The sequence below is a fragment of the Phallusia mammillata genome, chromosome 7 (genome assembly GCF_965637545.1).
Source record: "Phallusia mammillata chromosome 7, kaPhaMamm4.hap1.1, whole genome shotgun sequence".
NCBI lineage: Eukaryota > Metazoa > Chordata > Ascidiacea > Phlebobranchia > Ascidiidae > Phallusia > Phallusia mammillata.
In genome coordinates, this window is record NC_137258.1 from 20,517,853 (window position 1) to 20,534,426 (window position 16,574).

At 37.2% G+C, this 16,574-nt stretch overlaps 1 protein-coding gene across 1 annotated transcript; it reads right to left on the minus strand.

The window, feature by feature from the left end:
* Positions 1–10,371: 10,371 nt before the first annotated feature.
* LOC145239072 (uncharacterized) lies at positions 10,372–12,166 on the minus strand. The gene is made up of 3 exons (XM_080102357.1): positions 12,066–12,166; positions 11,570–11,717; positions 10,372–10,650 (listed from the first exon to the last, which is right to left on the minus strand). Exons 1-3 carry the CDS (start codon positions 12,164–12,166, stop codon positions 10,372–10,374), a joined length of 528 nt encoding a protein of 175 aa, XP_079958483.1.
* Between the last annotated feature and the right edge of the window lie 4,408 nt (positions 12,167–16,574).

A 16,574-nucleotide genomic window follows, 5' to 3' on the forward strand; every position in this document is an offset into this window, starting at 1 on the left:
ATTGCTTTTCAAACGCACAAAAATGCAGCTTAGTTGTCAACGAAACAACACAGTGCGAAGAAGAAAAAAAGTCATACTGTTTAAAAGTTTGCTGCATCAAAACGGTGAAGCGTCAAAAATCTTTACAAAGCTTTTGAAAGAGCTTCGGTCACAGCGATTACGTATTTTTGTCACGGAAGAGTGACGTTGTAAGACTCGATTTAAAATCTAAACCCAAATAAGGGTTTATTGTTAAATTGGTTAATGCAAATACAAGTGCAAGTTTAAAGTAACTCGCGGTCTAACAGTTGAATAAATAACAGTTTCAAGTAAATACCGTCGTTAAAATAAAGAATATATGTACGGTACACTGTATATGTGTGCACAAATGGTCGAAAATATGCCGAAGGAGTCGTCAAAATGGATGGTATACAGATGAACTCCGCAGTCGTCTTGCTACTAATAAGCACTTCTACTTGTCAAAATCATTTCACTCGCTTCTGTAATAAATAACGTACGGTTAGCAATTTGAAAGGACTTGTATAGTACAAATATAACTGTGCCATATTGTCCACAATTTAACACAAGGTTTTTATCGATAGCTATTTACTATCTTACCTTCTATTGAAATTGCTGATCTCTTGATTGACAGTTTGACGAAACACAACTGTCGTCGCCGTTTAGTTGTTCATGTTTCCATTTAGTTGCAAGTTGCTAACTAGAAACATCAAGTCACTCCTTCCAAACGGGAATAGAGATTTGCTGTATCAGTTCTAAACATCTTGCTCTTTTTCTTCTTTAGTTGTTGCCAGTTAAGAACCGAATTTGTCGAATGATTTCTGAAGCATAGTGCGCTGTATATATATGTTCTCAACAATGGGTTGTCGAAACGCGATCTGCCTTCGAACGATGCTTCTCAGAGCTTTCCCACTTGCTGTATAGGTCTGGAGGTATCGATTACAGCGTTATGATAAATAAAAGTTGTTTACTTGACGCACGATAGCCGAGTGGTTTGTTAAACAGCCACACCAGAGGGTACCAGTACCGGTCGGCGTTTCCACGACAGACAATGGGGTAACGGTGTATATTTCGCTGTACCTACAAACAATAGACTAAGCTTCTTTCTTAAGAGCACACGCGCAACAGGCTAAAGGTTTTGTTGCGTAATAATACCTAGTTGTTTTGAGCCTTGTGACGTTTGTTTTGATTGTCAATGACACATCTTTAATGTGCTTGTTGCAAACACTGACGTATTAAATCAAGATTTATTATTGGCTCAAATGGTCAAAACACGTTTGAAAATTTTCCAGGCAGATTTGTGTTGATTTGTCAGAGGTGACTACGTAACCGTATTTGGGAGAAAGTCATTGTATCATCTGAGTGCTGAATTAGAGACATAAGATTTGAATGGAAAAATAGGGTTTTAAATTTTATTTTTTTCATGTGTTTCATATGTTGATAGTTTTCATGACGTTCTTTTAAGTTAGACAGTGCACCTTTGAGAAATAAAACAATACCATGATTCAACATGACAACATGAGAATAAAAGAAGTACACCTCTCGTTAAAGAAAACTTAAAAGTTTTTCGTGCTAGTATTGCATTCAGGTACTGAAGAGCTGGTCGTTTGAGTAGGCCTAAAGCTTATTTACGACAAAAACATATAGATAAAAACCACTCTATACATATTGAAACATACACTCTTTGCGCTATGTATTGAAAATATAAATAACCACTATTGTCAGCTTCTAGTGCAGTGATTTGGTAACCTATTTCCTTGCTGCACACTTTTGAAATCACCAACCAATTTTCGCACCCCCTTTTGTAATTGCTTAAATAATAAAACCATTGTAATTTAATTTTTATACAGCATCCCCGCACACCCTAGGAACAATTCTCGTACCCCTTGGGGGTGCGTGCACGCTTGGTTAAGAACCCCTGTTCTAGTGCAATAAAGAATACCTCAATACTGTAATACACAGCAGCAAACCTATTTTCGGTGCATAACCAGCAAATTTCTGTGGCCACTTCGAGTTGGTCTGCCATATATTTGTGAGGCGTCTTCATGACTGACTAGAACTTATTGCAGACCCGAAATTGAACAATTCAAGCACACTTAATTTATTGTCTCCAAATGTCGGAGTCGTACAAATAATTGCAAATGCGATAAATAAGTTAGCAAAAAAGTCAAAAGATGACAAAAAGTATAAACGAGGAAGTCGAAAAATTCGACACACCCGTCAAAAAGTGGGTTTCATGCAATTTACGTTGGGCCAATGCACATAAGCCAGTGTCGCAAAAATAAAAGAAATGTTTTTTTCGGAATCGAAAGAAGCAAAACAACCAAGTCAAAGTACCAAGTCAATAACAGTAACAAATATGTTGGGTATATAGAGGACCCACAAGTCAAAACGGTTATAATGTCATTTATGCTGCAACAATACAGTTGTCGTCAAAAACAGTATGGAGCTTGTCAAAAAAGCTCTAGTCGTGGCATAAAAGCATATTTCCTGCTGATTGCGAACGTCAAAAAACACATATGGTTTTGCCCAAGCGGGACAAAGTCAAGATTGGATTATTGCAAATATATGCAATATGGTCAGAAACAAACAATATCGGAAATATGCGAGTGCAAAATATGTTCTATTTGTTGTCAACATTAGAAAACTATTCCTACATTAGATATTCTCATTGTCTTGCTGAATATCATTGTTAATGAAGATGTATATATACACACGTACACATGAAAAATGCCGAAGGAGTCGTCAAAATTGATGGTATACAGATGAACTCCGCAATCGTCTTGCTACCAATAAACACTTCTGCTTGTCAAAATCATTTCACCCACTTCTGCAAATAAATAAAATTCGCAGTTAGTAACCTGTTCCAACAAAAACAATATTTTAAAACTATCTCAAAAAGTTTTCACAGTGAAAGTTGATTACCGTTTATCAACTTACCTATAGCATCAAAATTGCTGATCTCTTGAACAACAGCTTTGAAAACATACAGCTGTCGTCGCCGTTTAGTTGATCATGTTTCCATTTAGTTCCAAGTTGCCAACCAGAAACATCAAGTCACTCCTTCCAATCGGGAATAGAGATTTGCTGATTCTGATTCGCTTTTCTGCATTTTGCTTTGTTTCGCTGTTGCTTGCAAGGAACCAATTTTGTCGAATGAATCCCGAAGCATATGCTACCTGTATATATAGGTGCTCCACAATGTATGTTCGAAACGAGATCTGCAGTCGAACGATGCTTCTCAGAGCTTTCCCACTTGCTGTATGGGTCTGGAGGTATCGATTACAGCGTTTCGAGTGTTTTCTGGCGCTGATGATGATGATTATTACAGTTTTGTTGTCAGAACGGGTCACACACGAAGAGAAACAAGTTTCACTGGCGGTTTCCACGAAAGACAATGGGACGAAGGTGTAGATTTCATGTTATGTCATGATGGCACGAGACTGTACAAGTAATCACAATTGCAACACTAAATATGTTTGTTATCGAAAATATTTTGAAAACACCTACATAAATTTCACAGTGTTAACATCTTGACTTCGGTAGCAAATTAAACCAAACGCAAACCAGCTAATTATTCGTAATCGCATTGTTTACAATTCACTTACACCGCGTCAAAGCATAGGCTAATTTGAAATTTCGTTTTGTATCGCGCGTTGGCATGTGAGTATGCATTTTCTAGTTCTACGTTCATACACACGGTGATAACCTTTTTTTAAATTATTAATTTAAGCATATTTTTTTTATTATATTAGCCTTGACCCACGCATATATATGTCTTTAAGGCAATTGTTTTGTGGCCTTTCTTTAGTTTTCGATGTGAATGATTAGAAATATCGACAACTTATGTTTCTGTTTTGCTTATCTGGTAATTTCATCTTTTTTCAGATAGCTCGAGACAACATCAGTTTTGACTTTCAAACGCATATTTTATTGCGAAAAAACAACAACGGTCAATCAATGAAAAATGCAAATGCCATTTTAATCGTCGCAATACAATCAATGCAATTTAATTTCACCCAATTGGGTAAGTCAAAGAAATCGTAAACGCGAACGATGCGTCAAAGTCAATTGATGATGAAATATCGTTCGAAGTCGCATTAGACTTACACGTTGAAATGTTCACATACGGATATACATTGGTAAAGCAAGTCAACGCAACTTTTTATGTTGCAAGTTTGTCAATGTCGTAATACAAAATTATTATATTCTCTACTTGAGAAATTGTCAAATAAAGACGAAACCAAAAATGTGAAACACAAACGGTTCCATTTGTCGAACACCAAATAAACAATAATAAATGTTTTTATGCATTGAAATATGCAATGGTCACAATAAAATGGAATTGCTTGTTTGCAATTTGTGTCAAAAAATAATTATTACCACTCAATAAACGGAGAGTCAAAGTAATTATTCAGCTTCTGATAAAAGCTTAAGTCACAAAATAAAGTATTTGATTTACCAGCAGGTTATGCTGGCGACGTCATTTAATAAAATTGGTACCTCCCTAATAAGAAGGTAAAGTCAATAGTTGCAAGGTAATGCAACATTGTCAGACACATGATGTGTACAAAACAACTGAATGCGAATCAAATCATATTCGTTGTCAAATTATAAATATTTGCGATTTGGTATTCAAATAACATTCAAATACCGCGTTGTAGTAACAGAATAAGAACAATTTACAATGTACATGTTGGCAGTCATGGATGAAAAATTTAAGCAGTTTCCAAAACTGGGAGATGATGTGCAGATGCTATCCGCAATGATCTTACTCCTGATGAGCACTTCTTGTCAACATCTTTTCACTCGTCAGCTGCAAAAGAATAAGATTCACGATTAGCAAATAACTTTAAATCTTTTATATCTTGAACCAACTAATCTTAACGATTTTATTTTATGTTGCTAAAAGTAACTTCTTCTTACCTTTGACTAGAATTGCTGATGTGTAGATTGACACATTCGTCAAAACACAACTGTCGTTGCCGTTTAGTTGACCATGTTTCCATTTAGTTGCAAGTTGCCAACCAGAAACATCAAGTCACTCCCTCCAATCGGGAATGGAGATTTGCTGATTCTGATTCGCTTTTGTGCATTTTGCTTTGTTTCGCTGTTGCTCGCAAGGAACCAATTTTGTCGAATGAATCCCAAAGCATATGCTACCTGTATATATATGGACTCTACAATGGATGATCGAAACGCTATCTGCAGTCGAACGATGCTTCTCAGAGCTTTCCCACTTGCTGTATAGATCTGGAGGTATCGATTACAGCGTTACGAGTGTATTCTGGCGCTGATGATGATGATTATTACAGCTTTGTTGTCAGACCGGGTCCCACACGAAGAGAAACAAGCTTCACTGACGGTTTCCACGAAAGACAATGGGACGAAGGTGTAGATTTCATGTTATGTCATGATGGCACGAGACTGTACAAGTGATCACAATTCCCAAACTATATTTGATCAAAATCTTGTTTTAACAAGATTTTTAAAACACCTACACCAAATTCACAGTGTTAACACGTTGACTCCCGTAGCAAGTTAAACCAAACCCAAACCAGCTAACTATTCGCAATCGCATCGTTTACAGCTAACTCATACCACGTCAAAACATAGGCTAATATAAAATTTCGTCTTGTATCGCGCGTTGGTATGTGAACATGCATTTTCTCGTTATACTTTCATATACACGGTGATAACCTTTTTTTAGATTATTAGTTTAAGCATCTTTTTTATTACAAAGGTTTCTTATTATGAGCCTTGACCCCACGCATATATATGTTTTTGAAGCAACAGTTTAGTGGCGTTTCTATAGTTTTCAATGTCAATGAATAGAAATACCAGTCATTTGTGTATCGATAACTTATGTTTGTGTTTTGCTTATCTGGTAACTTGATCTTTTTTCAGATAGCTCGAGACAATATCAGTTTTGACTTTCAAACGCATAATTTATTGCGAAAAAAAAACAAAGGTCAATAAATGAAAAATGAAAATGTCATTTTAATGGTCGCAATACAATCAATGCAATTTAATTTCACCCAATTGGGCAAATCAAAGAAATCGTAAACGCAAACGATGCGTCAAAGTCAATTGATGAAATATCGTTCGAAGTCGCATTAGACTTACACGTTGAAATGTTAACATACGAATACACTTTGATAAAGCGAGTCAACGCAACTTTTTGTGTTGCAGGTTTGTCAATGTCGCCATACAAAATCATTATATTCTCCACTTGAGAAATTGTCAAATAAAGACGAAACTAAAAATGCGAAACACAAACAGTTCCACTTGTCGAACACTGAATGAACAACAATAAATACTTTTATGCATTGAAAAATGCAATGGTCACAATGAAAAGAAATTGCGTGTTTGCAACTTATGTCACAACATATCGTCACCATTCAATGAGCGGTAATGTCAAAAGTATTACTCAGCTTTTTGATAAAAGTCCAAGTCAGAAAACAAAAATAATTACCAGCAATTAATGCTGGCGACGTCAGGTCAAAAAATTGTTACCTTCCTAACAAGAGGAATAAGTCAATGTTAAATAGTTGCAAGTTAATGCAACATTCTCAGCCACACGGTGTGTACAACACAACTCAATGAGAATCAAGTCATATTTGTTGTTAAATTGACAAAATATTTGCGAGTAAGTATTCAAATAACGTTTGAATACCACGTTGAAGTCACAAAACAAATATGTACACTATGTAGATAACCATGGTTGAGAACACATTTCTCAAAACTTGGACGTTGCGTAGATGATGTGCAAATGCTTTCTGCAACGATCTTGCTACTGATGAGCACTTCTTGTCAAAATCATTTCACTCACTTCTGTAAATAAACAAGATCAGCGATTAGCAAACAAAATTTTGTTGTTTATGTTGTGGACAAGCCTAATTAACGATTTTATGGTATTGTATACAGTGACATCCCCTTACCTTTGTGCAGAATTGTTGAGATGTAGATTGACAGCTTTGTAAAAACATAACTGTCGTCGCCGTTTAGTTGATCATGTTTCCATTAAGTTGCAAGTTGCTAACTATAAGCATCAAGTCACACCTTCCAATCGGGAATGGAGATTTGCTGATTCGTTTTTCCACATTTTTCTTCTTTTGCTGGTGCTCACAAGGAACCGAACTTGTCGAATGAATCCCAAAGCATATGCTACCTGTGTATATAGGCACTCAACAACGGAGGCTCGAAACACGATCTGCAGTCGAACGATGCTTCTCAGAGCTTTCCCACTTGCTGTATAGGTCTGGAGGTATCCATTACGGCGTTATGATGATAAATGTTGTTTACTTGACGCGTGATGACCCAACAGGCTTTATGAAAAGGGGCCCACGCGTCCGGGTGCCAGCGATATTTGGCGTTTCCACGACAGACAATGAGGAGCCGGTGTACATTTCGATGTACCTTCGAAGAATAGGCAACCACGCGCAAAGCGTAGGATTTTTGTCTGCTTATAGTTACCGATGGGTTATTTGACGTCATACTGTTACGCGTGCGACGTACGTGCAGCAAACTTTGACGTCGCATTGAAATTGAGCTGCTGATTTCAACACTCGTTTGAAAATTTTCCAGGAACAATTTAGCCGTAATAAACACATAAACACAAAATATTAATCTCTTTCAGTAAGTAAATCTTTTAGTAGATCCTTACTGCATACTTCATAGTATTTTTCTGAAGCTAAAAAATTTTGTTCGTATCAATAGCATTGTAATCTACATATGTTTAAGTTTTAATTTCAGTCCATGTTAATCCGTTTTCAATATAACTCATGCTTGTTACTCTGCTCTAGTTAACACCACGACAAAGGCCTCTGCAGAAAACGCCATTTGACACCAGTTTGTCTTGTACGAGTATTTTAAAGCATAATTTGTAAAAAACGTACATTTGCGTTGCAGTAAAATTTGCGACACACGATATCTTTAAATCATAAGACTGGTAAATTGGACTTGAAATTTTCATTTATGGATTAAACCAGTTTGGCAAATAGGCTAAAACCTCGCTTGTAGTACTGGCTTATTGTGCTACAGTTGTAAACGACAATAATTCATCTTGTAAAGGTTGTTACAGTCATAAATAACACGTGTCTCGAATATGATGTCTCGTGCCATCACGACATGACATGAAATCTACACCTTCGTCCCATTGTCTTTCGTGGAAACCTTCAGTGAAGCTTGTTTCTCTTCGTGTGGGAGCCGGTCTGACAACAAAATTGTAATAATCATCATCAGCGCCAGAAAACACTCGTAACGCTGTAATCGACACCTCCAGAACTATACAGCAAGTGGGAAAGCTCTGAGACGCATCGTTCGACTGCGGATCCCGTTTCGAACATCCATTGTTGAGCCCTATATATACAGGTAGCATATGCTTCTAGATTCATTCAATAAATTTGGTTTCTTGCGAGCAACAGCAAAAAAGGAAAATGGCGGGAATCAAATCAGCAAAGCTCCATTTCCAATTACAAGGAGTGACTTGATGTTTCTGGTTGGCAACTTGCAACGAGACAGAAACATGATCAACTAAACGGGACGACAGCTGTGTTTCGACAAAGGTGTCAATCTACACATCAACCATTCTACTGAAAGGTAAGAAAATGTCACTTTAAGTAAAAAATCTTAAATCGTTTACTAAAATGATTTAAGATATAAAAGGTTAAATGCATTTTGCTAATCGAGAATCTTATTCTTTTGCAGCTGACGAGTGAAAATATGTTGACAAGAAGTGCTCATCAGGAGCAAGATCATTGCGGATAGCATCTGCACATCATCTACGCATTGTCCCAGTTTGGGAACTGTACATTTTTTATCCATGACTGTACGGTGTAAATACTATTTTTGTTATTACAACGCGGTATTCAAACGGTATTTGAATATCAAATCAGAAATATTTTGTAATTTTGACAACGAATGTGACTTGATTCGAACTTATTTGTTATGTACACATAATGTGTCTGACAATGTTGCATTTACTTGCAACTATTTAACATTGACTTCTCCCTTTGGTTAGGGAGGTACCAATTGTTTGCCTGACGTCGCTAACATATACTTACTGGTAATTTACATTATTAATTTGATTGATCTTTTATATAAAAAAAATGACTTGAGCTTTTATAACAAAGCTAAATAGTGTTTTTGATTTTCTGCTCATTGAGTGGTGACGATATTTTTGTGATACTTTATTTTGTAACTTAAGCTTTTATTAGAAGCTGAATAATGACTTTGACTCTCCGCTTATTGAGTGGTGATAATAATTTTGTGACACAAATTGCAACCACGCAATTTACTGTTATTGTGACCATTGCATTTTTCAATGCACAAAAACACTTATAGTTGTTCGACAAATGGAACCGTTTGTGTTTTGTTTTATTGGGTTTCGTCTTTATTTGACAATTTCTCCGGTGGAGAATATAATAATTTTGTATTAAGACATTGACAAACTTGCAACATAAAAAGTTGCGTTGACTTGCTTTACCAAAGTGTATTCGTATGTTAACATTTCAACGTGTAAGTCCAAATTGAGACTTCGAACAATGTTTTATCGATTGACTTTGGCGCATTGTTTGCGTTTACGATTTGTATGACTTACCCAATTGGGTGCAATCAAATTGCAATTATTGCACTTGTGACGACTGAAATGACATTTGCATTTTGCATTTAATGACCGTTGTTTATCGCAATAAATTGTGTGTACAAAAACCAAAACTGACTTTGGCTCAAGCTTTACAAACAAAAAATTATAAAATCCCAGACAAGCAAAATGTAACTTAGGATTTGATATACAGTCGAACGATGCTTCTCATGGCTTTCCCACTTGCTGTATAGGTCTAGAGCAGGGGTCACCAAACTACGGCTCGCGGGTCTGACTGCAATACTAGCACGGAAACCTTTTATTTACTTATTTGATTCTCATACTGTCGTATTGAATCATGATATTTCTTATGAAATTATAAAGTCACCAACGTTCTGCCCAAGGACCACTGCCTAACGTAAAAGAACTTTTTTGATCGATCTAAGTTATATTAGAAAATAAAAGAGTCTATTGTTGAAGATTTATTTAGGTGCCTATAGTTGCATAGATATTTTAGTTTCGCGCAGAGTACGACTGTTACGAGTGTAAATCCATCACTAAAAATGTTTGCAAATGTTGACTTAGCCTAACTGCATGACCAGTTTTTATAATGAAATAGTAAAACAAAGATGACATTTTTTGTGCATACTACTAAATAAATAAATCTTCTCTATCATATTTGTTTTAATGTCTTATAAATTTGCCTTTTTGTTATCCATTTTATTGCAGGCTAACATGAGGCTACGTAAATACACACAAAAGTTATTAGAGTTGTTGATTTGTCGTCAGTGTTAAGGATTTACACAAGGTCGAAAGCCAGAAAGGACAGCTTGCTCGCTTTTTCCTGGTATATAACAGGCTCCTGAATTTTCTTCCATATAGTTCTTCACTCGCCGTTTAAAGTCAAAAGGTATAGACGACCGCATTAGCTCGGGGCTTCTATAACTTCTAGTTGTAATTTTTTTGCGCACGCGGTAAAGAATTTGTCGACTTTTTTCCATGTTTTCACGTCCGTACTCGTCAACTCGTTTCCATAGAGTTCTGTTAAAGTACTCGTACAGCGCGATGTCCTGTAAAAGTAAAATCAAGTCAAGTTTGTTTGCATTGTCAGCACTTTGTCCAGTTGTCATTGTTGAACAGCTTCGTAAACAAGCAAGGACAAAAAACCCATTGGTTATCGAGTAAAGTGTCCTGACTGTGAAAAATTCACCCAGGGTGGTCACAATTTTATGTTAGGTCTGATTTTTCTCATAGCAGTCACAAAAACGGATTAAAAAGGGGACCGCAAAAAAATACTGCCACAGAGATTTTAGTGAATAATTTCAGTTCTTGATAAGGTGCAGACAGTGCACGTTGTTTTGACCTAATCGGCAAGGGTCGGCAACCTTTTTGGCGACGCGTGCCAATTTACTTGTTATTTCCAGGTGTTAATGACCTCGCGTGCCAACGTTTTTCTAAATAATTGTGGCTCGTGCCAGCAGATATCAATAATAAAGAGAAAGCAGAGTGTTTTTTGCATGTAAGGCTGAATTTTAAGACGATGGCACGTTAAAAAGCATAAACAAGCAGTGTAACAGGGTAAATTGTTACTTCATATGAACACGCAAATCGATTGGCGTGCCATAAAAAAGCACCTCGCGTGCCAACCTTGGCACGCGTGCCAGGGGTTGCCGACCCCCTGGTATAAGGTCTCATCAGTGCAGCAGGTGACGAGAGATGGGCCATATTGGCTAGGGTTTGACGTGCCTGTCGTATCGTACAGCTATTAATGTAACAAATGTTTGCCATATTGCTTTATACATACAACTCGGCTAAGATTCGTGAATGTACGTTTGTGCAGTTCGGACGGAAATTCCTTTTTTCGTGCGTAAGTTCGGCTATTCATCCAAACACAACTGGCTACAATTTCCCATTCCAAACACAAAAGATCCTGGCACACAAAAAGGTTAAAACCCAGCAAAAATAAATCGTTTTCTAGAAGTTGCACACCTTTAAAAGTATCAAGGATTCGTCCAGATATTCCAACAGCATCACTAGGTCCATGTTCTGGTCCAGCTCTTCTATTTTTCTGTCAATCTCTTTTGTATCAATCAACATCGGATCAATTCCCAAATGATGAGATTGAAAATTTTTGAATCTGATAAAAAGGATTCGAAAGCAAAATTTAACAGCATACTGCCAGACTTTTCAAAAATGAAAACAGTATAGGCCCAAAAATTGTCCGGATTAGGCAAAGATCTGGATTAACCAATGCCGATTAGTTTAAGCCTTATCACATTACAAATCATCTGTACCTCAAGTTGTGTCCGAATTACAGATCCGGTTTTACCTAGGTTTATTGTACATGTTAATATGTTGCCTATAGACGGAATATGAAAACGTTTCCAATCATATGTACACACTTATTAAGCGACTATGTCAATTTCTCCAGAATTTTTTCTAACCAAAAACAGAAAAGAAAACCGACTTTCCAAGTGAAATTTACCTGAAGTAGAACGGAACCGAGGAATTAAGCAAAGGAGCCGCTTTCATCAAAAACTTATCAACACCTAATTTTGTATCTTGTGTAATGTAAGTTTTGGGCATTTCTTCACAAAAGGTTTTCCTTTCTCTCCGGTTTGATAAAAATTGTAGGCTGACTGAAAATTCGTCCATGGTTTGCGTATGACTGTGAAGTATCTGAACATACGAGAAATAGTTTTTACATATAACCTACATCACGGTAAATTAGTAAGGGGTGCCATTTGAAAAAATATATTTTAAAATAATGTCGCCGATTGTAAAAATATGCGTTTATAGCAGAACAGGAATGCAAGTACCATTCCGATTTAAGGAATCAATCAATCAATCAATCAATCAATATAGGTGTCGTGTCAGAGTCTGACGTCGGCGACAATCAAATGTCATAATTGTATACAAGGGGCATTGTTCGGCGGTGGGAGCCCCAGTCCCTTCCGCCGGAGCTTTTATCAAGGCTTGCTTTTCTAGATCCGCTCAGATCCCCTACCGAGGTAGGTGCAGAGTTTTCCTCATCCTAGCCTTCGCCTGACGAGGCATAACCTACAAGGCAGTGGGTGGTTTGAAATCAGAGTTTTCCTTCTCCTATCTCATGTGCTGGCTATGCTAAGAGTCATGAGCAACCCTTCACTCCATTGGAGACCAGAACTGCCAGTAGGGACATATCCGGAGCCACAAGGCCCTTGCTGGGGATAGGTACTGTCTCTCAGTGGAACGACGGATGCAGTTTAACGTCATACCCAAGACACTTTGTTTAAGCAATATCAGAGCGAAAATGTCATGTTTATTCCGAATTGGCAAAATCAAAATGAAAATAGCGTTTTCGCTCCGATAAAGCTAAATCAGAAGGACAGCATTTACAGACACAATCAATCATATCATACTTGGTGTCGGGATGGAAGCATTTTTTCATCTCCTCAGCATCGAACCTCGAATGATCCACCACAATATTAGCATTCTTTGGAAGCATAAATTCACATTTAAAGCGTCCAGGATACCCACCAACGAACCAGCACGGAAACATGGCGGCACAAAGCTGTAAACATTATTTGTATTCAACCACAGTTGAGTACCAACACAAGATATCACAACAGAAATGTTTGCTAAATGCCGATAGAAATAGCGCAGGTACTTAAATTAACGATAAAACTGGGTTAGGGTTAGGAACTAATTTTAATGTTAAGAACTAACGAGTTTATAGAGCTCTTCTGGCAAATGTATTTTTATTCCGACGTTTCGACGTACTATACAGGTCGCCTTCATCAGGGTAAATAACACTGAATGCGCGTAGCACAGTGCACGGTAAACAAAGGAAAAAACAAATGGTGTCACAACGCAACGAAAACACTGCGCGATAACGAATGATTTAATCTTTGAGCAGGTGCCTGTAGCACGTTAATTTTTTAGGAACTAACTTTTAGGTTAATTTTATTGTTGTTATTATTATGAAACCTCATCTCAAACGTAATAATCCTAACCGTCAGCATTTTTGCACAAATAGCATTCAAAATATTTTGGAATGCTCTTTGCTTCAGCTAACGGTATTTATCAAACTTGTGCGGTGTGAGTTCTTGTGTTAGTAGATTTTCTCTTTAGTTGGGTTACCGGTTACTTACAAATTGTCCCTTTTCTTAAATTTAAAACGAAATAAATGATGCCATAGGAGTACGGTATAAATTCAATCTCCGAAAATCAAGAAACATGAGCTTTAACACTAACCTTGTCGAAACGATGTTGCTTAATGTAATGAAGTAAAATAGTTTGCACCGTTGTTGAACCAGTTTTGTGGGTTTTAATGAACACGAATTTCGAAACAGGTTTGCACTGATTCTCTTTAAACTGGGACAAATTACTTGTTGTTTGATTTCCATCAAATGTCGTTGGTGTTTGTTGTGTTGGCCAAAAAACAAAATGAACCTCATTTTTAAATACTTAGTTTACTCTAAAGAGTATAGAGCGACCCAAAGTACAATAACTTGTCTTGTTGAAACAAAGCACAAAATGTCTGCAAGACTTAACCTGTTAGTCCCCATCATGGCTTACGGCGCATGACCTATTCGTTATGGAAGCTAGTAGCCTATATGCCGTGTACTAACTTACTGGTAAAAAATGGAGAAATCTTTACCTTCCAACTTACTCCAGTTGCGTCTCGGACTTTTGCTGTTGATGTGTTGGATCTGTGGTTATAGAAACTGCTGATTGTTTGAAAGGTCGGTATGTTAGCAAACACTAGGAAAGTTAGTGTGACAGAGATGCACAGAATAAAACATTTCTTCGTTTTTGAAATCATTTTATCGAGACAGACTGTGAACAAATTTAAACTTTGATCCAAGCTGTTTCTAACACTGGAAAAAAATAAAACAAAATTACTCACAGCACAAACACATTGTCAACCGCCTTTTACCTTTGGACTTCTTTTCGTTTCAGAATTTGACTTACTTGTTCTTTTTCTGTCAAGGTAAGTAGTAATTAGCTTTTTTGCCGCGAAGTGTTTTTTAACACCCTAGAACTACAAATGTGGACGGTTTTAGTGCATCAGTGACTATACTTCATTTTGTATTAAACCGACAGCAGGTATGATGCTGTAGCAAAAATGTCTGTCAACTAAGAAGGTTGAGAAACACTGAACGAACAGAATCTATAAATCTAACTAACTTTCCACGTATGTGCCTTGACAAAATCAAATACAGTTCAAACACACAAAGAATTGGGCATTGTATTACTTGTATTCGCGCTATTATCTTGCGTAGAAACCGTCAGTGAAGCTTGTGTCTCTTGGTGTGGAACCCGGTTTGACAACAAATTTGTAACAGTCACCATCAGCGCCAGAAAACTCTCGTAACGCCGTAATCGATACCTCCAGATATATACAGCAAAACAGCAAAACAAAGAAAAATGAGGAGAAGTCGAATTGGAATCAGCAAATCCCTATTCCCGATTGGAAGGAATAACTTTATGTTTCCTGGTTGGAAACTTCAACGAAATAGAAACATAATTAAAATTAAATTAAACAACTAAACTGCAATGAAAACGCTCGTAATGCGGTAATCGATACCTCCAGTGGTGGGATTCTGCCGGTTCGCAACGGTTCTATAGAACCTTCTCACAAAATTTTATGAGATCAGCGAACCGGTTAGCATTACTGGTTACTGTCAATGGACTTTTTGTAACAGAACCGGCTGAAAAATATGACTTTTGTGAGAGAATCAGCTGACAAAAAAATGAATCCTACCACTGGTTACTTCCAGACCTATACAGCAAGTGGGGAAGCTCTGAGAAGCATCCCTCGACTGCAGATTGCGTTTCGACCATCTATTGTTGATTTTCTATATATGCCGGTAGCATACGCTTCGAGATTCATTCGTGAAGTTTCTTCCTTGTGAGCAACAGCAAAAAAGCAATATGTTGGGAAGAAAAGCAGCAAATCTCCATTCCCGCTTCAAAGTAGTGACTTGATGTTTTCTGGTTGATTTTATGTGACGACATTGACAAACTTGCAACGTACAAAGTTGCGTTGACTTGATTTATCAAAGTGTATTCGTATGTTAACATTTTAAGTCCATATTGAGACTTCGAACGATGTTTTATTAATTGACTTTGGCGCATCGTTTGGGTACCGCTTTAACACCATACCTCACGGGAGATCCACTTTCACAAGGTGGCGTAAAGAGCTAAATTATTTATTTAGCGGCTAAAGAGGACTTAAAGGTTTTTAAATTTTTACATCAGTAACTAAGTTCTATTGCTAGTTGTATACCTTATATACCTTACCCGACCCTTATAGCCCTAACCGTAAGCATTTTTAGAGAGATATCGTTTTAAATATGAAAAGTGCTCTTTGTATTTTGCATTTAATGACCGTTGTTTATCGCAATAAATTGTGTGTACAAAAACCAACTGACTTTGTCTCTAGGTTTACAAACAAAATTCCAGACAAACAAAACATACGTTATAAGTGAGGATTTGGTTTGAAAGTTAATCCACACAAAACGACTAGTATTGGGATAACACAAGCATATTTAGTGTTGCAACTGTAATCATTTGCACTGTGTCGTGCTTTCGTGGCACAACACGAAATTTACACCTTTATCCCATTGTCTGTCGTGGAAACGCCAAACATCACTGGCACCCGCACGCGTGGGCCCCTTTTCATAAAGCCTATTGGGTCATCGTGCGTCAAATAAACAACTTCTATTTATCATAACGCTGTAATCAACACCTCGAGACCTATACAGCAAGTGGGAAAGCTCAGAGAAGCATCATTCGACTGCAGATCGCGTTTCGAGCATCCATTGTTGAGTCCCTCTATATAAAGGTGGCATATGCTTCGAAATTCATTCGGCAAATTTGGTTCCTTGCGAGCAACAGCAAAAAGCAAAATGGCGGGAATCAAATCAGCAAAGCTCCATTCCCGATTGGAAGGAGTGACTTGATGTTTCTAGTTAGCAACTGGCAACTAAATGGAAACATGATCAAC